At 64.1% G+C, this 20,540-nt stretch overlaps 1 protein-coding gene across 12 annotated transcripts; it reads left to right on the top strand.

The window, feature by feature from the left end:
• The first annotated feature begins 757 nt into the window (after positions 1-757).
• On the top strand, positions 758-20,438 carry PHLDB1 (pleckstrin homology like domain family B member 1). 12 transcript variants are annotated; one of them, XM_040616191.1, is made up of 26 exons: positions 758-1,308; positions 3,100-3,198; positions 3,647-3,770; positions 3,847-4,017; positions 5,956-6,081; positions 7,491-8,590; positions 9,320-9,562; positions 9,640-9,777; positions 9,904-10,041; positions 11,836-11,964; positions 13,196-13,351; positions 13,461-13,571; positions 13,753-13,842; positions 14,526-14,648; positions 15,486-15,623; positions 16,145-16,300; positions 16,765-16,935; positions 17,276-17,392; positions 17,487-17,580; positions 17,783-17,827; positions 18,249-18,540; positions 18,644-18,734; positions 18,816-18,962; positions 19,119-19,338; positions 19,455-19,540; positions 19,793-20,438. In XM_040616191.1, exons 1-26 carry the CDS (start codon positions 1,138-1,140, stop codon positions 19,931-19,933), a joined length of 4,617 nt encoding a protein of 1,538 aa, XP_040472125.1. In that variant the 5' UTR covers positions 758-1,137; the 3' UTR covers positions 19,934-20,438. The 12 variants fall into 12 exon arrangements, with proteins under 12 accessions (XP_040472125.1, XP_040472120.1, XP_040472121.1 ...); XM_040616186.1 differs by lacking the exon at positions 758-1,308 and adding an exon at positions 1,516-1,792; XM_040616187.1 differs by lacking the exons at positions 758-1,308; positions 17,783-17,827 and adding an exon at positions 1,516-1,792.
• Positions 20,439-20,540: the final 102 nt, after the last annotated feature.

Raw genomic sequence — 20,540 nt, 5'->3', positions numbered from 1 at the left:
CAGCTGTGCTGTGGCTGTGCGGGAGCACTTCCCTGGGAGTGCTGAGATCAGTGGGTGCGGCCAGGATTCCTCGGCTCCCACTGGAGCTGTCTGGCAGCTGATTTACAGTGATGTTACTGCCAGGAGCATTGCGTCATCCCAGCAACTGTGATGCAGCCCCCCTGCCGCCCCTCGACAGAGTGGGATGGGGCTGGCTGGGTCTCCCCTGCTCAGCATGGGGCAATCCCAGACTTGGAGGCAGCAGCCAGGAGCAGGCTCCTCTCTCCCCTCTGGCTTTGTGCTGGAGACAGGCTCCCCCTTCCCAGCTGTCAGCCCAAGGGCCGGTTGTTTACAGGGGCGAAGGGTGTGGGAAGGGGTCAGCGCGCCCTAAATGCATTAGCAGATGGGGAGTGAGCTGGAAGCCAAGTTGGATGGAGGCTGCTGTGCTGCATGCTGCGCACCCATTAGCTCAGCTGCTCTGGCTTCCTCCCGTGACTCACCCAGCTGCAGGCAGGGAAGAAAGGCCATGGGATGCCCTGTGTCTGTCCCTTGCACGCTGCACCCTGGGCACAACTGGCACCGCCAGGGGTGCATGGCAAGGTGTGCCAGGCTGTCCTCTGGCGCACCGGCACAGCCCCTTGCGAGTATGGGCTGGATGGCCGTGCTGGTTGTGCCCTGGCCCATGGTACAGCTCTGGGGGGCTGCTGGCACCTGGCCACGCTGACAGGGTGTGAGGCAGGTTGTGCCACACTTGGGTTGGGTCTCGGTGAGCAGCAGCAGGTCGGGCAGGAGTGGACCCCCTGCACGCCCCTGCCCGTGGGGGCTCAGGGCAGGCGGGTGAGTAGGTGGCAGCCTGCATGAAGCAGAGTGCGGGGGCTCCCTAGGAGCATGGTGGTGGTGCAGCAGCGTGTCCGCTGCCTGCCTGGCGTCGGAGGGGGCCCTGTTGGTGGGGCTGGGCGTCCTCCCAGGTGAGGCCTCTGCCTGCGCTGGGAGAAGAAAGGGGCTTTTGTCTTCCAGGAGGCCAGGACTGAGTGGGTAGCCCTGTGCGCAGGGGGCACGGGGGCCGTGGGCTGCTTGGCGGTAACCGAGTCCGACCCCTTGGCATTTGCTGCCTTCACCGCTTCCCACGGCGGGAACAAGCAGCGCGTTCTGCAGGCGATGGCGGGAGAAGAAAGGCTGCCTTGTCCGCCCCAGTGGTGGGGCGCCGGCCGGAGCGTGGCTGCACTCCCAGCCCGCATTCCTACAGCAGAGCCGGCTGGAGAGGGGCTGCACCCCGTGAGGAGCGGGCTGGGGGGAACGGCAGGCGTCTCCTCTGCGGTGAGGAGCCAGGTGAGGGGCTCAGACAGAGGATGATGCTGGGGGTTCGGGGCCAGCAGCTGACAGGGTGGGCGTCGGGGAGCAGACAGATGCCTGGGTCACCCTCCGGCTCATGGGCAGGCAGGGGGTGCCTGCGGAGTGGAGGGGAGCTGGGTGGAGTGATTTTGGGCAGCAGGAGATGGGCAGGAGCAGGGACCATGGCCTGGGGCAGGGGGCTGGAGGTCCCCGTGATGCTCACACAGCCCCACCAGTACAGCTGTGCTGGGAAGGGGTTAATGCTGGCACAGGATCCCTTCCTATGCAGCAGCCTGGCCCCTCCTGGCTTTTCCTCTTTCCTGGACACTGTGTCGAGGCCTGGATGCAGGCGAGGGACAGGGGCTTGGCTGGGCTGCAGGGTCTCTGGATGCTGGGAAGCACAGCCCCTCTGTGCCTAGGGGACATGGGCATCCTGCCACGGAGGGTCCCACTCGGCACCCGGGCCAGGACTTGGTGGCAGGTAAGGGAAAGTGGGGGTCCTACCTCAGCAGCCAGCGGGGACTGGTGAGCTGTTCCCAGGGTACTGCCTCTCTGCTTCCCTCTGCCCCAGCTGAGCTGTCCCCATTCTGCATGGGGTGGCAATGATCCCCATGGAGCCTTTGCTGTGGGGCAGCTGTGGTCTCCACGGAGCCCTTGCCTGGGCTGGCTGGCCCTAGTGTCAGACAGAGCCACCCAGGCTCTGTCCCAGCCCTGGATCCCATGTCTGGTGTTTTCCAGCGTTTCATTTTTTCCGTAGTGTGTAATAGCCGCCCACTCGCCCCCACAGCCAAGCCTGGCACTGGCTAGGCTTCGGGGGGTCCCTCACCCACGGGGCGCTGGGGCTGGCGGGACAGCGGGCAATGCTGGAGGGAGCCGAGTCCGGGGCTCCTCTCGGTACCTGTGGCTGCCAAGGGACCGGGTCCCCAAGCACCCCCCATGTCGGCTGCCCCAGCATACCGGGAAGGGTTAAGCTGCACTCGGCCAGGCCTGGCCGGAAAGGAGGGACTTGAGGAGCAGCAGACGGTAAATTTAGTAACCCCAGAGCATCCCAGGCTTCAGCGGTGTGAGTGTCGGGTGACCGAAGTCGTTCCTGCCGGCGCTGCCAGCTGCCCGCGCAGGGAAGGGTGGTGGGTGCCTGCTGCTGTGGGCACCGGCGCTGCCGTGGGTGCGTGTGCCAGCCAGGCAGGGTACAGGCACGAACGCAGCACACAGCTGGGCTTGTGCACCCCACGGTGCTGCTGCTGCCGGGCTGCACAGGGGCAAAGGTGTGTGCCTGGTGCCGGGAATGGGCACTGGTGGCATGTGTGGGGTATGCCGGGGCGTGCCGTGGGCTGGGCGTGGGCAGGCAGATGTTGCTGGTGACAGACAGACGCTGTGGTTGCGTGTCCTTGTCCCCCAGTGGCCATTGGGGGCCGGCTCCCCAGCACTCTCGGCATTTAGGGCATGCGTTTCCTACACCACCTCCCCAAAGCTGAGCCAGCATGCCAGCCCCCTCGGGTGCCGTGTCCCATCCTGATGGCACGTGCATGGGTTTCCCTAGAGGGACATGCCTCAGCAGGCAGGGATGCTCGCTGACTTGGGGCAGCTGCTGCAGGGCTGGAGACAGGAGCTCAGGAGGGGGATCCTTTTGATGGCAAATACTCGTTTGGGGCTGGGGTAGGGTTTGTGAGGCTTGTGCTCAGGCTGCCAGATATGCAGGCTGCCGGCAGGGATGTGCAGGAGGAATATGGCAGAGCTGTGTCCAGTGTAGTTACCTGTGCTGATGTCCTCTGTTTCTTCTGGCATCAGCCTTTGTCCAAGAGTGCCCAGCATCTCCGAGCGGGCACCATGGAGGCATCTGGCAGGACCCACGCCAGCCCAACCCGCAGAGTCCAGACCATCATCCAGGTGAGCACATGGGGCCCCAGGGCCTCTGCGCTATGGAAGCACGTGGATCTGGCTGGGAGCCTTTCTCCTCCACAGCCAGCCCTACCACAGGCAGCCAGTGCTGCCCTCATCTCTCCTTGCCCCAGTCCTATTACAGAATTGGCGGCAAAGCTGATTGAGCTAAGTGGCTGGCAGCTCGGATCCTCTTAGATGCAGCCCAAGCCCTGGAGATCCTCTCCTGCTCCCGCAGCAGCTTACCTCTGCTCCCTAGGGTGGGACGCACAGGCAGGAGGGAGCCTATGTGCTGCAGCTGTCCCTGTCCTGCCCACAGGCGGCTGTGCCTGGGCATCACTCTCTGCCTGCACCTGTGGCCTTTTCAGAGCAGCCTGGGCATCTGGCCGGGTGGGCAGCACAGGGGAGCGGGCTGCAGCCATGAGAACTGCCAGCATCCCTCCGTCTCCTCCTGCAGAACAGCTCCCTGGACCTGATTGACACGGGCAAGGGGCTGAAGGTGCAGACGGAGAAGCCGCACTTGGTGAGCCTAGGCAGCGGCCGGCTCAGCACTGCCATCACGCTCCTGCCCCTGAAGGAAGGTGAGTGCTGGCTGCCGGGTGGGTCCCTGCGGGCACACCAGTGGCAGGGACTCTAAGGCACCCTCTCTGCTGGCAGGGAGGACCACCATCGGCACAGCCGCGAGGGACATCATCCTGCAGGGCCCTGGGCTGGCACCCCAGCACTGCTACATTGAGAACACGCAGGGGACACTCATCCTGCACCCCTGTGGCAACGCCTGTGCCATCGACGGCGTGCCACTCCAGCAGCCCACACGCCTCACCCAAGGTAGGGATGCTCTGGTCTCCTCCAGAGCAGGATGTGATGTTCGCAGGCAGAGTTGTGCTGTCGGGTATCGGGATGTTTACAGATCCATCCTGCAATTGCACATCCCGGCTAGGGTGCTCCTGCCTCTTTGCCCTCGGGTGGGGACATGTGGGATACTGCCATCCCTTGGGCACTGGCTTTGCCATGCTTAGCGCATGGGATCGGGAGGGAGGAAGCAACCTCGGGTGGACGGTGCCGGGCAGGGTGCGGGCCCTGCCGTCGCACCAACTTCCCAGACCACAGTAGATCCTCAGCCCGGTTGGGGAAGTGGAGGCAAAGGAAGAAAACGGTTCAGCGTCCCGGGGCATCGGTGCCGGGGCCCCGCCGTGCGCTGGCGTGGCCGGTGGGGACTGGAGCCCGCTGCCGCCGCCCCGGGGAGCGTGGGCAGGGCGTGGGTCCCTTCCCACGGCGTCCCCTGTCCCCGCACCGCCCGCGTCGCGCTCCCCCTCCCTGCCGCGCTCGCGGGAGGACCCCGGCCCGGGCGGCGGGGCAGGGTGAGGCCCGGCCCCCACCGTCCCCGCCCGCCGCCCCTCCCTGGGGGCGGTGCGCGGCGCTGCCCGGGCGGCGGCGGCGGCGGCGGCGGCGGCGGCGGGGTGAGTGCGGCGGGGCGCGGCGCGGGCGGGGGGTTCCCACGCGTGTCCGCGCCGGGGTGGCGGGGTGGGAGAAGCGCTCCCTGGCCCTTCGCCGGTTGCAAAGCCCCTTCCCCCGGCTCCGGCCCCCCGGGCAGCCCCCTGCCGCCTTGCCCTGTTGCTCCCCGGCGAGCACGGTCCCCACCCGCGTGGGCGCTGCCGCCGGCGTCCCCTCGGGGACAATGGCAGCCACGTGGCCGCCGGAGGAGGGCCGCGGGGGTCCCGCCACGTCCCACCATTCCCAGGGTCTGCTGGGGGCCGTGGGCAGGGTCGGGGTCAGGGTTAGCATCTGCACCCGGCCACTGTGGGACGAGCTGCGGGGCCGCTGCTCGGGGTGCGGGGTGGAGGCGCCCCGCTTTGTGGGGTGCTGCATGGCTCCGCCAGCACCAGCCTGCGGGGGGGGAACATGGGTCGGTGACACTCCAAGCCCTCGGAGCAGCTGGGCTGGAGGAGCCGTCGCCAGACGGGGCACTGGCGTTGCCCACTGGGCAGGCAGGATGCTCCGGTCGAGTCAGGGTGCTGCTGCAGCTCCCGCCGGGCAGCGGGACTCATTCCCTCCCGGCACTCGGACGAGGAAACGAGGCCTTCGTGGCAGTGATGGCAGTTAATCCGTATGGTCTCCCGATCGCCTTGCCACCAGCCTGGGCTGCCGGGTGCTCCAAAAAACGTCTCCTCTGGCGAGGGATTTTCAGCTGCAGCTGTTGGTGTGGAGCGAGCCTCTCCCTGGGGCGCTGGCAGGCGCTTCAAAGCGGGGTGTGTCTGCAGCACGGAGCCTTCCAGCCACCCGCCGCTCCCGGCGTGCTGCTCCCCGGCACGGTGGGGAGCTGGCGGCAGCGCAACCGGCAGCACACGGCCCTGCTCCCCTTCCCGAGCCACCTTCATCCAAAGTGGCCGCCTGGTAGCCTCCCCCCCAGGGAGGGCTGCCACTCCGTGCCAAGAAGAGGCGCTTTGCAGCCAGGGACAGGAGCTGTCTTGTCCGCAGCTGGCAGCCACGCAGGCCCTGGAGCTCTGCCAGCTCCCCCGCGGCAGCGCGGCCCCCGGCAGGGACCCCAGCTGTGCCTGCAACACGCTGCCTGCAGCTGCTGGGTTGTGACCTGGATTTCAGCCTCCCTGTAAGCCTCTGCTGACGGCAGGAGCCCATTCCCCTCCTGGGGACGCATCTTAGGGCCAGGCGGCACCCAGCTGCCTGCCTGCACCAGCTCCAGCCTTGCCTCTCTCTGGCACCACTCCGGCATGGCCGGCGCCTGAGCCCTCTCCCCTCTCTCCCCAGGGTGCACCATCTGCCTCGGCCAGGCCACCTTCCTCCGCTTCAACCACCCTGCTGAGGCCAAGTGGATGAAAAGCATGATCCCAACGGGGGGCCGGAGCCCAGCGGCTCTCTATGGGCTGCCAGCAAGTAGGTGAAACTCCCTCATCGCAGTGGGGTGGGGTGGGGAGGACTCCATGGCCCACCCACACTGCCAACCCTTCTGCTACGCGGTGCTCCCAGCCCAGGCTGCCATGCATGGGAGCAGGGCTCAGGCCCAGCCACTGACGGGCCAGCCGTTGGCTTGGCACAGCAGCTGTGCTGCTGTTAATGATTAATATCACCTTGGAAGAGGGTGATTGTGAGGGCAGTGAGGCATGGCTCTCACCTCTGCCCAGCCTGGCCATGGCAGAGCCATCATCCGTCGGCCCACACCGGTTACGTGGGGTGTGCGGGGCCCCCCCGGCTGCCTTGGAGCGGGTGTTTACATGCTGGGGCAGCCATGCAGAGGCTGCGAAGGCCGTTTCCCTGGCTGCAATCCTCCATTTCACCAGCTGCTTATCTTGCTGTGTCTGCCTATCTGCGGCGCCAAGGTCTGGCGCCATACCCCGGTCCATTCCCAGGGATGTCCAGATCCCCGGCAGTGATCCCTGGGCTGGTAGCCCTTCTCCCTGCCCTGACCAGCACGCCCTGGCACAGGGAGCGGAGCTTGGCAGGCTCCCCGTGCCACGTGTGTGTTGGGAAAGCAGCATGCCCTGCAGCTGGGGGACGGGAGGGGGGACGTGAGGAGGTGCTGTGGCTGTGGAGCATCCTGCAACGCAGAGCATCCCGTGTCAGCCCCGTGCACTCCCTTTCTACCCCACAGGCCCAGGTGGGTTTGCACGGGCAGGGCTGTGGCTCATCTCTCCAGGCACAGAGGCACTGCTGGCCACCACGGGGGAGCCTCTGGGTGCCAGGGGGTGACGCAGCCTGGGTGGCATGCCGTTCTGGCCGGGTAATGCGCCGGCCAGTATTAGCTCGCCCCCCTGAGTGACAGGCACATCGGTGTTGCGCTGGGAGGACGGGGCAGCCTGGGCAGGGGACAACCCCAGCCGGGGCTGCTGGGAGGCTGCTGGCAGTGTGGCGGTGGGTCCAGGTGTGCTGCAGGTCTGTGCTTGGTGGCTTTTGACTGTGGCATTTCTGCCCTCTCGCTGGGGTGCCAGGGACGGACAAGCCGTGGGCACTGGCGGCTGATGTGGGCAGCTGCTCTCCAGAGAGTGGGGCTAGGAGCTGCTGGCTGTGCAGGGATGTCAGAGCAGGCAGCTGGGCTGCACTATCGGGTTTCTGTCTCCCTGGTGATGGGGCCAGCGGGATGCCGGCCTCCTCCCTGGCCTGGCTCCCTGGCCAGCACTGGAAATGGTGGCAGTGGGGCACAGGCAGCTCAGGGTTGGGGGAAGAGGCGCTGGCTCTGCAAGGCTGCATGGAGGGGAGCTGCTGGGCTGCTCTGTGGGACCCCAGCTTGGGCAGGGGCCATGGGGGGGTCTCACCATGCTGGCACCTGCTCCCGTGTCTCCCCACAGAGCCCAAGGCCCTGGTGAATGGTGGCTGCCAGCCTTTGGAGCGCGGGTGTCCCAGCCACAGCTCCCTCGTCAGCTCCATCGAGAAGGACCTGCAGGACATCATGGACTCACTGGTGCTGGAAGAGCCGGCATCCCACGGCGGCAAGAAGCCACTCACCTGCGGCCAGTCTCCCCTTTCCCCTGTGGTGAATGGGGGTGGGTGCTGCCTCCTGTCCCCCCCACGCAGCCCCGGGGCCACCTCGGTGGGCTCCAGCTATGAGAACTTCTCCCCTCTCTCCTCCCCGCCCAGCAGCGGTGGTTACACTAGCCCCTCGCCCAGCAGCCAGGAGCAGGGTCCAGCTGTGCCCCCTGTTGTCCCACTCCGCTCCTCTAGCTACAACCACACCATGCAGCTGCACCCCCAACGCCCGGCCCTCCCACCCAGTGGGGGTCTCGGCGAGCCTTGGCCGGCCGAGAGGCTTGGGGACCACCGGGCAGGCAGCCCCCGGCTGACCCCCAGGCCAGCACCACGGCCACGGGCAGCTCTGCAGGAGCGGCCTCCCAGCCCCTTCCGGGAGCCACGGGATGCCCTGGCACCCAGCCGGCAGCCCACCTGCAAGGTGGTCCCAGATGCCCGGCTGCAGCCCCCCGAGAGCCCGCGGGCAGCCCGGAGGAATGTGGAGAGCATGCGGGAGCTGCCCCCCCTGAGTCCCTCCTTGTCACGCCGGGCTGCCAGCCCCCGTGTGACCCCTGATGCCACCTCCCTGCAGCCCCGGCTGGGCAGGGAGGTGCCCAGCAGCCCCCGCACCAGGCGCAAGGGCCTGGAGGAGCCAAGGGGTGCCAGGAGCCCCTCGCCCCCACTGCCAGCAGAGACCCCCCAACGCCACCCCAGCTTCAGCACCTGCCTGACTCCAGCGTATGGGCTGGGCTCTCTGGCTGTGCCCTCACCCCGGCAGAGCCCTTGCTTGCCCAGGAAGCCCTTGGGGGACCCACGGCCACTGACAGGGCCACGGGAGCGCAAGAACAGCATCACTGAGATCAGTGACAATGAGGATGAGCTGCTGGAGTACCACCGGCGGCAGCGGCAGGAGCGGGTGCGGGAGCAGGAGATGGAGCGCCTGGTGAGCCCCCACAGGGCTAGGTGGGGACATGGGACTGTGTTTGAGTGTGAGGCACCCTTTTTGTACAAATGCTTTTTGGCTTTTGCTGTTTTAATACTCAGCCTTTGCCTCTCGAGGATTTGCCGCAGCTGCCAGGCTGCTGGTTTATATGGGGGATTACGGCCCTGAGTGACCATCGGTGCGTGGCAGCCACGGGGTTGGCATGGCTCCGTGGGTCTGCCGGCTGAAACTGTGGTGCCTCTGGCTTTACAAAACCGTCCATGTCTTGTCCTGCCCCACCAGCACCATGTCTGTCGGCGACGGTGCTGTGGCTTTGTGGGCATTGCATCTATATTTAGTGTGGATGGAGTTTTTATAGTGCCAGCAGCTGCCTGGGTGGGGTTTGCCCCGTGCGCCTGCTGGTGCTGAGGGCTGTGCCACCGGAGCCCCTTTTGCTCAGCCCTGACTCACAGCCGGCGCGGGTGTCCTGAGTCACTGCCTGGAAATAGCAGAGGCACTCGGTGGCCAGTGCTGCTGCCTGTAATTAGTCCGTCTCAGCTCCTGGCACACCACGTGCCTGGCTCTGGTGCGAGGTTGCGTGGGCTTTGTGATGTCCCCAGCCCATCCTGGTGTGTAGGCAGGGCAAGGAGTGAGCCTGCATCCTGGCACTGGCCGTTGGCGTGGGGCTCTGAAGGCTCTGGTGGTGGCACATGCCAGGATGGGTGCCACGCTGACTGTTCTTCCCCACAGGAGCGGCAGCGCCTGGAGACCATCCTGAACCTCTGTGCCGAGTATACCAAGACGGATGGCACAGAGCAGGGCGATGTGCACTGGCGCCTGGCTGGTGACACGGATCCTGGCCGGCAGGTGCCCAGGGGTGCCGTGATTCTGGGCCGTGTTGCCGAGGAGCTGCGGCAGAGGGAGAGTCTGGAGAGGTCAGAGGAAGAAAACCTGAAGGAGGAATGCAGCAGCACTGAGAGCACCCACCATGAGGTGAGGGGATGGCTGTGCTGTGCCACACCGTGCCACACTGCACCGTGCTGCGCCATGCCGACCTGCCCTTTCTGCAGCATGAGGAGCTGGCGGGTCCCCGGGCCAAGGACGCGCAGCGGCTGGAGGAGGAGCGCGCCAGTGTGCTCTGCCGCCTGGACCAGCTGAAGGGCCGTGTCAAGGAGCTGGAGCAGCAGCTGCAGGAGACATCACGAGAGGTGAGGGGGACAGGGAGCCCTGCCGGTGCCCTGGTGCAGTGAGCCCTCACTAGCCAGCACCCGATCCCATGGGCATGAGCTGGATTCCGCTGGAGCAGCCATCCCGATGTGGCTGTGCCTGTCCAGGCAGAGATGGAGCGGGCGCTGCTGCAGGGCGAGCGGGAGTCGGAGGCGGCACGGCTGCGGCAGGAGCAGGAGGCGGTGCAGCAGCTGCAGGAGAAGCTCTCTAGCCTGGATGCCAGCATCCGGAAGGAGAGGGACAAGGTGAGCCCCAGGGCTGGGTTTCCCCAAGCACTGGCTGTGCTGTGCGCGCCCCAGTGCTCGCAGCTGGTGCTGCTGTGTCCCGTGCTGCAGCTTTTCCCTGTGGACACATTCTTCTGTCCCTGGGCTCCGTGGAGGTGTTGAGGAGCATCCCCTCTGGATGCACTGTTGTGACAGGGATCTGTCTGACTGGGACTGGTCTGGCAGCCCTGCCGGAGGAGGGCAGGACTGATGCTTGGGGTGTGTTTCAGCCACTGTCTGTTGCGCTGGCAGGGTCTTTGTGGGAGGCTGTGTGGTATGGAGCTTTTCTGGATGCCTGCTGCTTGCAGTGGGCAGCACTGACCCAGAGTGGGGGCCTCGGCACTCCCTGTCCTGTGGGGGCTGTGTCTTGCAGTGAGTCCCTCCACTCTGCTGCCTGTCAGGGCACCTTCACATGCATCGCTGTAGCGTTCACCGTGCTGGAGGTGGCTGGGAAATCACTGTGGGAGTTTTACTCAGCTTGGCGGCTGAAGAGGGGGTCCTGGCCCCCTTTCCCTTTGTTGCCTTTGGTGCAATTGCCGCTGTGACCTGCCAGCTGTGCCTGAAGGCACCCATGCTGCTGTGTGCACAGCACACTTCTCCTGGCTGCTGGTTGCTGGCCATCCTGCAGCCTTGCGGACAGCGTGGCATGGCCCTGGGCGAGCTGCTTTGCGATGGGAGAGCTACTGGGACCTGGCCTCCCGCTGCCTGAGGCCGGCATCCCCGTACAGGCTGTGCCTGGGTCCCACCTACAGCTTTGTGCCACCGTGATGCAGCACCGGCATCCCTGGGGGTCTGGCTGGCCCTGTGGCTGTAGGTACCCAGGCTGTTTGGTTGCCTGTGGCTGGGCAGAGCTGCCATTGGTGCCTGTTAGCGATGCCTCCACGGCATCTTGGTTTTTTGTTCTGGTTTTGGTCTTCCAGCCCTTTGCAGGCGTCTTCTCTAGCCAGGGGCAGCCTTGTGTAGAGCCAGGAGAAGAGGAGCACAGGGAACCCCCCCTCCCAATCTCTCTACTGACCTAACCACCGCTTTCCTAACCAGCCTGCACTAATTGCACTAATGGTGCCTGCTCTGAATTCTGCCGTCACCTCTGACAACCCTGGATGCCTGGGAGTCCCCTGTGTACCCTGCAGTCCCTGTCCCGGGGTGACTGTCTGTGCCAGCCATGCCTCCCCCCTCGTGTGTCCCCCCCGTATCCCTTTTCATGGATGCAAGAGGTTGGGAGCGTTGTGGGGAGGGTTGGACCTGTCCCATGGGCAACCTTCTCCTTCCCATGGGTGGGGATGGTCCATGGTTCCTCAGCCTGCGCACGGGGAGCAGCTGTGCTTAATTGGCAGCATCCTGGATGGGTGAGCATCAATTAACAAAGTAATATAGCAGTTGTTCAGAAGATATGTGTGGTGGAGCCATTTGTGGGATCAGGATGGCTTTATCTGTGCTGACAGCATCCATCTTTTCGCTGCCTATAAGTGAGTTTTCAGCATGGAAACGTGAGGCTGAGGTTGAGGGCTAGCTGTAACCTTTCTAACACTGCCCAGCCCAGGTCCCCAGGCTGCTGCTCTCTCGACCCCTCCATAGGTGCCATGAGGTTTCTTCCCGTGAGCCCCTTCTTTTTCCAGCTGAGCCCCTCTCTAACTCTGCAGCTTCTGCATGGCGCGGATTTGAGAAGTGTGTTTTCCCCCCCTTCCCCTGCCTTTTCTTTTCCTTTCTTTTTTTTTTCTTTTTTCCTTTTTTTTTTTTTTTTTTTTTTTTTTTTTGTCTCATTCTCCCCAAATTCAGGAAAGGGCAAAGGTTGATGCTGAAAGGAAGGAGCTAGAGCAACTCCGGGTGCTTTACCATGAGTCGAAGAGCCATCTTGATAAGTGCCCCGAGTCAATGCGGGAGCAGTTGCAGGAGCAGATGCGAAGGGTCAGTGTCTCCCCCCACCCCTCCCGGACCATGGCCCACCTCCCTCCGCTCCAGCTTAGGCCAGCTCTTCCCCGCCAGCCGGGGCCGCACTGGGAGCGTCGCACCCGGGCTGGAGGTGGCTGGCGCCGGGCACCACCCTCCTGGTAAGCTTGCCGCTCACCTGGGCCCGGGGCGCGGGGCTGGCTGGGCAGAGCAGGGGGCTGCCCCCTGCCATGCAACCGCCATGCTCCTCCGGACCGGGCGGGGAAGAGCACGGCTCCTGCCCTGCAAAGGAGGGCAGGCTGGGGAGCCTCAGGGACCGCCATGTCCTCGTCTGCCTGCATCCAGCTGTTTCCTGACGGCATTTATTTACATGGTGCTGTCGGTTTACATTACTGCTGGTCCACAGCATTTTTTCCCTTTATCTGCTATTTTCCAGTAGCAGCTGACCTTCCCAGCTCGTGGCCAGCACCTGCCTGGCCCTTACTGCGCAGATAAACCCGCCTTGCCACCACCTGCTCATCCATCTTGGATGTGGTTCCTCGCGTGTAGCAGGCAGGGACAGTGATGGGGCAGTCCTGGTGTGCAGGAGCCCTCGTAGTCACCATGCTGTGCCGTGGGCATGCCACCGATGGTTGCCCTGCTCCTGGAGCAGGGTGAAACACATCCCCGTGGGGAGCACGGTGCAGTGGCTGCCAGGGTGGCACCAGCAGACCTGAGCCGAGTGCCGCTGTGTGCTGTCGGTGCTTGAAGGCTGGGAGGACACCCAGGCATTTGTGCTCATCCGTGGGGGCTCTGCTACCCGTCAGCTTGGTGATGGGGGTCCGCGTGTTGGTGGTTATGCTGGTACATGGCATTTTGCCGGCCAGCGGGGCACGGCACCGGCCTAGACATAGTTCAACAGGGGCAACCGGTCTCCAAGGGCTGGGCGAAGCCCTCAGCCGGCTGTGGTGAGCTCCTCCTCTCACCGGGGTGATGGCTCTGACCTGGCGAGTGCCCGGTGCCTCCATCGCCTTCTCCAGCCAGGCAGAGGTTGCCAGTCTCCCGTGTTCCTGGTGCCGAGCAGGAGGGAAAGCTGCCTGCCTGCCTGCACAGGGCAGGGGGGACAGGCTTTGCCACAGGTTCCCATTCCCGGCCAGCACCAGCAGTACCTGGGGGCTCAGCAGGAGGTCTTGCTGTGGGAGACCTGCCTGCAGGGTGCAGAGGTGTCTGCCCAGAGGGAGTGATCCACCGTGCCTTTGTGTGTCTGAAGGAGGCTGAGGCACTGGAGATGGAGGCAAAGCTGTTTGAGGACCTGGAATTCCAGCAGCTGGAGCGGGAGAGTCGCCTGGAGGAGGAGTGTGAGGCACGGGGCCAGCAGCTCCTGCAGAGCCGGGCCGAGTGCCACCGCAGCATCGCTCGCAGGAAGGTAGGGCCAGAGCAGGGCAGCGGGTCCAGCGTGGCCAGGCTCTGTCCCACGATCCTGGCCAAGCCCTGTGGCTCGCCGGTGGCCAGGTCATCCGCTGCCTGCTCCCTAGGAGCGGGTGGCTGCCCTGGATGCCCAGGCTGCCCAGATCCAGCTGCAGAGCACCCAGGAGGCTGAGCGCCTGGCCAGGGAGAGGAATGGCATCCTGCAGCTCCTGCAGAAGGTAATGCAATGATCAGGGGGGTCGACACATGCTCCCTGACCCTGGGGGTGCCCGAGGCAGGGGACCAGATTGTACTGGCTCTTGCTAGGGTGCTGGGAGTTGGGGTGAGCTCTGTGGGGACCGGCCATGCTGTGCCAGTAACCATCAGCTGCCTCTGCTTTCGCTGTCGCCCTGCGCTCAGGAGAAGGAGAAGCTCATGTCTCTGGAGAGGCGATACCAACTCATCACAGGTGGCAGGAGCTTCCCCAAAATGTCCTCAGCTCTCCGAGAGGTAAGTGAGGAGCAGGGGGTACAGTCCCTAGGGCTGCTGTCTTGCTGCCTCAAGCTGCCGTTGCCATTGGGGACGAGCTGGGTGCACTGCAGGCTCTGCTCTGCAGTGGTTCCTCTGCTCCCAGACCAGGTGCCTTCTGGCCCGACCCAGGTGCTCCAAGCTGCTCAGAGCCTCTCCGTGGGCTGCAGAGGCCATCACTAGGTTGGGAGGGAGGTAAAGACAACAGAGACAGGCTTGGGAGCAGCAGCACCTCCATTGCCAGGCTGCTTGGGTGCTGCAGGAGCCCCGGTGCAGTACAGGCTTTTAGCAGGCGGCTTGGCGAGGGCTGTGAGTGCCCCTGAGGGAAGGGCTCAATGCAGCCACGGAGCACCTGGGGCAGACACTGCCGGGGGTCCCATCCTTGCTGGAGAGCAAGCGTGGGGCTGTTCTGGTGCTGGTATGGGGGACTCCTTCCAGTTCATGTCTAAAGGCTTTTAGGTGGCAGTGCACTGTCTTGTTGGCCTGCTTGTGGCTCTGAACAGGGAGCCAGGGCCATGGTGCCCTTGGGGACCACTGTTCCACCTGACCTGGAGAGAGGGGCGGGATGGCAGACTTCCCTTGTGCCCTGCCCACAGTGGGGCTCCTGCCACTGCCACCTCGCTGCCTGTGCCCACCTTGCCTATGTGATGTTTACCCTCCAACAGGAGACCCTCCATATCTCAGAGCCTTATGAGTTGTTGGGGGGAACTAAGCCCATGAGCCCCCTGCCAACAGCAGCTGCCTCCTTAGCTTCTCCTGCCACCCGCTCCTACCCTAAGGCACAAGAGGTAACGAGGTTAACTGCATGCGCTTGCTTGCTTGCCCTCTCCTTGGCTGAGCCGCCACCAGACCCCTTATGTGGACTAACATCACCTTCGGGCAGCAGGGCATCCCCACAGCAGCATGCTGAGATGGCTCAACTGGCACATTTCTCATTTAGGTCTCTGGCAGTTGTGCTCATTAACACTCAGACCCTGATTTCAGGTGCTCTCCTGAGCCTGCTGGGCACCCTGGCTCCCACCGCCGCCCTCAGTTTAACCCCAGTGTGGCACAGGCATCCCTGCACTTCCCCCTTGCCCCCCGCTTACGTGCTGGCTGGGCACCTCTTGTCAGCATCCTTTAGGGTCCTGCTAGCCTGGCTTCCTCAAAAAAAAAAAAAAAAAAAAAAAAAAAAAAAGGCAAATCCCCAGCTTTAGCATGTCTGGTTCAGAAAGGGTGAGGAAGTGGATTTTAAGGTGGCTTGGAGCACCTTAAAATGTGCCCCATTCTGGTGGTGTTGCACTGGGGAGGTCTTGTGGCCAGGGACCCTGGGGGACCCCGAGATCTGGGTGATGGGAATGGCTGAAAGTGCCTGGGGCCTCGGCAGGGCAGGCTGCAGCCCTCCGTCCCAGCAAAGCTGCACCTAAGGCAGGAGTGAGACAGCGTGTTGGGACGCCCAGTGCAGCTGGTGCCCCAGCTTCCCACGTGGTGCCCCATGCACCAAGGCAGCCACGGGCAGGGAGGGCAGCAAGGCAGAGAAGGGCTGGAGGGCAGACGTGTGGGGAGATTTGCTCCCACTTTGTGGTCGGAGCCGTGATGTCAGCACATGGGTCTAACTCTCCTCCTTCTCCGCCGTGGATTTCTAGGAGTACATGAGGCTGTCTGACGTTTTCAGGTTCTGCAGCAATGTGCACGGCCCCAGTCCGGACACTAAAGCTTCTGCTGCTGCCCCTGCTGCCACTCAGTGCTCTTTCTTGCTTGCTGTACCTCCTGCAGCCAATGAGGTACCCGCTCCAGAGCATGCTCGGGTTTGCTCCCTCGGGTTGCCCGCTGCATCCTGGGCAGCGAGGATGCTGCAGACCATGTAGCCTCCCCATGTGCCCTGGTGCTCAGAGCCCACCTCTCTCCTGGGCTGTGGTACTTGTCTGGCTGCAGCTGAGCAAGGAGCAGAGTCTGGAGCCAACCGGTCTCCTTGCTGGGGAGCACTTCTTGCCTGCTCTGGATGGGCTTTGCCCTCTGGGGCAGTAGCAGTGGGGCTGGGGAGCAGAGTGGGTGCCCAGCGGGGTGGGAGGGTAGCCCTTCGCTTGTTGGACCCAGTCCAGCCTGCCATTTCCAGGCGAGGGGGATGCAGAGCAGGTGGGGACATAACCCAGCGCCCGGCAGCAGGCAGCACCAGCTGCCTGCCTTTCCTCCGGGGGTCAGGGCATCCTCTTTTGGGGACTGGAGCCCCCTGCTCATTCTCCTGTGCCTGCTCGCCCTTGCTCGGAGCCTCTTCTCGCAGTTTAATCTGCTTCTCTCTGCCCAGTACGTGACCATTGAGCAGCTCTCGGGCATCCTGGGTGGGCTCTGTGCCCCTGCCGCTTCCCCATTGGGCTGTGCCCCTCCGTCTCCTTCATCTTCAGGCTGTGCTGCTGCTCCTCCTCCTCTTCCATCTCTCTCTTCTCACTACATTTCTGCAGAGGTTTGTGCCCCTTCTCTCTCCTTCCACCCCCATGCTCTCCACGGGAGGTGATGGGGACGCAGGGGAAGGAATGAGCTGTGGATGAGGCTGCTCAGGCTCTTGCCAGCCCACCGCACACCCCTTGCTGCCCTGCCCACTGCTTTGCTGCCTGCCTGGTGTCCTGCCACCTGTCTGAGCCCTGCCCAGCCTGCGGTACAGGGCAGGGGGTCTCTGTGCCCTCCTGGTGCTGGCTTTGGGTCTCACCAGCTCTGTGAGCAGCAGGGCCGGGGAGGGGGGGGGGGGTTGGTCCTGGCGCTGCTGGGACTCAGCCAGGGAGTGCATGGGGTCCCTGGGGGTCTGCAGGTCCTGTTCTGGGGGAGCCGTGCAGGCACAAGCAGGGGTGCTCTGACTTCTCCGTCTCTGCATGTCTGTTCCTCTTGCTGCATTTTGCCCTCGCTCCTTTCTGATGTGGCATCTCTCTCCAGATGGAGCAGCAGCTGCCAGGGGGCCCTGTGTGGCTCCCGGCTCTTGATTTAGAGAAGTGGTACCAGAAGGTCATGGCTGGCTTTGAGACCTCCTCCTCCTCCTCTGTCTCTCCTCCTTCTTCCCCTCCTCCGCTTCCAGCTAAAGCTCACTCCTCTCACAAGCCTATCCAGGTAACCCCAGCTCCCTGCTGCTGGGGCTCAGGCTTCAGGACTGCTGGCCACAGTGGAGGCTGGGCAGTGCGGGGATGCTCCTGCTGGCTCTGTGCCCTGGGTGCTGCCAGGCACCTGCTTGCCGCGGCGGGCAGAGGGGCAAGAGCAGACCCACAATGGGCAGGCAGCATGCCTGGGGTGGGCAGCCACTGCCTCCTCCTGCCTGCACACCTGCAAGATGGCACACAGGGGCAGGATCTGGGGAGGGGAGGCTCAGCCCTGCCGACAGCTGAGCTGTTTATCCAGGGGGGGCTTTCACAGCACCCCCATGCCCCTCTCACCTCTGTGCTTCTATGCCCAGGTCTATCGTGCCAAGACGGAGGGTGATGCCGGTGCCCTCACCCCTCGGATGAAGAGCGGCACCCCCTCGTCCTCACAGCTCAACCTCTCTGTGCTGGGGCGCAGCCCCTCACCCAAGGTACAGCTGCTGGGGGGAGCCGGGCATCACGCAGCCCCAGCATGCCCAGTACCAGCCCCCATCCCCGTAGCTGACAGTCTCCTGTCCTGCCCAGGGCCCCCCAAGCCCTGCAGGCAGCCTGCCCCGCAACCTGATGGCCACGCTGCAGGACATTGAGACCAAGCGCCAGCTGGCCCTGCAGCAGAAGGGTGAGCTCCGACTCGCGTTCTGGCTCTGTGGGGTGGCAGGACTTTGAGAGGTGCTTCCCCCACTGCCGCTTGGGCGATGGAGAAGGGAGCCTGGCCGAGGGCAGCGGCAGCAGTGCTCCGGCAGGATGCAGTGCCTCTCTCATGGTCTCTTGCTCTCCTCCCCTCTCTCCCTCCTGACCCCTCCGCCTGACGGCGTCTCCAGCTGAGCTGCTCCCAGCAGAGCTCTTGCAGCCGGGCGATCCACCAGGTAGAGACATGGGGCAGCTTGGATCACCTAGAGCAGCCCAGAGCAGCAGCATGGCTGTTCACTGGCACCTTCTGCCATGCATAGGAGGGGCATGACCAGCCCAGGACCCTGGGTGCTTCTTGATGTCTGCTTAGGGACAACCCTGTGTATCCCTAACCTGCTAGTGCTTTGCCCAGCCTGCTCCTGCCAGCCTGGTGCATGTGCCCCCGCTTGGCTGCCCAGGCCCCCTCCTCCTGCCCAGACAAATGCTGCTTGCTGTGCTTTCCAGGGACTTGCGATGGCAACTCCCGCCTCTGCACCCACCATCCCTACCCAGCTCCAGCAGCACCCGCGGTGTCTTCTCCTGCCCATGCCATCCGCTTGCCCACTGCAGTGCAGCTCTGGGTGCAGCGCACTCAGCCATCGCCTTCCCGTGGCGCAGGTCAGCAGGTGATTGAAGAACAGAAGCGGCGGCTGGCAGAGCTGAAGCAGAAAGCAGCTGCCGAGGCTCAGTCCCAGTGGGAAGCCCTGCATGGGCAGCCCTCCTTCCCCACTGCCTTGCCCCCGCTCGTGCATCACTCCATCCTCCACCACCACCGTCCCCATGGTGTCAGGCCCCGGGCCGAGGAGCTGGACCACGCGTATGACACCCTCAGCCTGGAGAGCTCGGACAGCATGGACACCAGCATCTCCACCGGCAACAACTCCGCCTGCTCACCTGACAACATCTCCAGGTAACCCCATGGCCAGTTCCCACAGAGGGACAGCCTGCTCTGCTGGCTGCGTCACTGGCTTGAGGTCCTTCCTGCGGGGATGGCAGCTGTGGCTGTCTTGCAGTGCCAGTGGGATGGATGCGAGGAAGATTGAGGAGATGGAGAAGATGCTGAAGGAGGCACACGTGGAGAAGTCACAGCTGATGGAGTCCCGGGTAAGTGGGGGCACCGTTGCCAGGACCGGCCAGGAAGCAGGTCCCCAGTGTTCAGGGCTGAGCACCTGTGCATGCTGGCAGGAGCAGGAGATGGAGCTGCGGCGGCAGGCACTGGAAGATGAGCGCCGGCGCCGAGAGCAGCTGGAACGCCGGCTGCAGGATGAGACCGTGCGGCGGCAGAAGCTGGTGGAGAAGGAGGTCAAGCTGCGGGAGAAACACTTCTCACAGGTGCGGGGTGGCCTGTCACCCTCCAGCATGCGGTCCCCTTTCCCAGCCCAACTGGCGCAGCAGATCCAGCTCCCCACCGGTGTCCTGGTGTCCCAGCAGGGGGATGTGGCTCTTGCTGCTGCCGGTGGGCTTTGCAGGGCTGCGTTGCTTTTCCAGGCTCGTCCCCTGACACGGTACCTCCCCATCCGCAAGGAGGATTTCGACCTGCGGCTGCACATCGAGTCCTCGGGCCACAGTGTGGACACCTGCTACCATGTCATCCTGATGGAAAAGATGTGTAAGGGCTACCTGGTCAAAATGGGCGGCAAGATCAAGTCTTGGAAGAAGCGCTGGTTCGTCTTTGACCGCATGAAGCGCACCCTATCCTACTACGTGGGTGAGTCCCTGTGCTGTCCTGGGCCCCCTTCCCCCACCGTTGCCCCCTCCCCGCACCATGGCCCCCTCCCTGCTCCATCGCCACAGCGCTGTTCACCGCTTTCCTGTCTTGGGCAGATAAACATGAGACCAAGCTGAAGGGTGTCATCTACTTCCAAGCCATCGAAGAGGTTTACTATGACCACCTTCGCAGTGCTGCAAAGGTGAGAGCTGGGCACCGCTGCTGCCCCCGTGCCTGCTGGGCTCCCCCCAGCACTGCCGTCACCCTGCATCACTCTCTGTCGTGCAGGCAGTGGGGCAGCTGGTGCCTGGGGTACACCCGCTGTGGTCTGTGGCCCCTGATGCCACCAGCTGCTCAGGGTGCTGACAGCAGGACCCCGATGCTGGGCTTTGTGGGGGTGTGAAGGGGGGGCACGCCAGAGCGCTGACCCCATCATGCTCATCCTCCTCCCCAGAGCCCTAACCCTGCGCTCACCTTCTGTGTCAAGACCCACGACCGCCTCTACTACATGGTGGCACCCTCGGCCGAGGCCATGCGCATCTGGATGGATGTCATCGTCACTGGGGCAGAGGGGTACACCCAGTTCATGAACTGAGGGGTGCGGGGGTGCTGCACGCCCTGGATCCACTGGCTTGACAGACTCTCCATCATCCCAAGCCAAGAGGGTCTCCTGAGGGGCCGTGGTGGCCCCTGCTGCACCCTGTGCCAAGGGCCACAGTGATTGAGCTGGGCCATGCCCCACACTGGCAGCAGTGAGCGTCACCTGCTCAGCCAAGGGAATATTATTTTTTTTTATGTTGACTTTTTGAAAACAAAATTTATTGGAAACGTATCATAGTGCTGAAACGTAAAAAGCTGCCAAAGACCTTTCTGGTGCCTGGAGCTTTCTGCCTCAGGGAGACGCTGGCTTTGAGACCCGTGCTGTTCCTCACTGCCAGGCTTTCCCAGAGAGGTACGGTGCGGCCAGCTAGCCCCAGGCAGCAGGGACCCCCTGTTTTGGTAGCCCCAGACACCTCTTTGTAAATCTTTTGTAACCCGGTATTATGCCCCCCGCCACGGGGCGCACAGGGGGGCTGCCCAGCCATAAAGCATTTTGTGGAGCCCTTTTGTGCCTCTCTGTGGCGCTGCTGGGGGTACAGGGGGGCAGGGACAACCGCGATGAGCTGGGGGACAAGCGGCGGGGCCCGGAGACACCTGCTGGG

The sequence above is a fragment of the Falco naumanni genome, chromosome 16 (assembly GCF_017639655.2).
Source record: "Falco naumanni isolate bFalNau1 chromosome 16, bFalNau1.pat, whole genome shotgun sequence".
Classification (NCBI taxonomy): Eukaryota; Metazoa; Chordata; class Aves; order Falconiformes; family Falconidae; genus Falco; species Falco naumanni.
The sequence above is the reverse complement of the archived record's forward strand: the minus strand, read 5'-3'. Positions and strand labels throughout refer to the sequence as shown.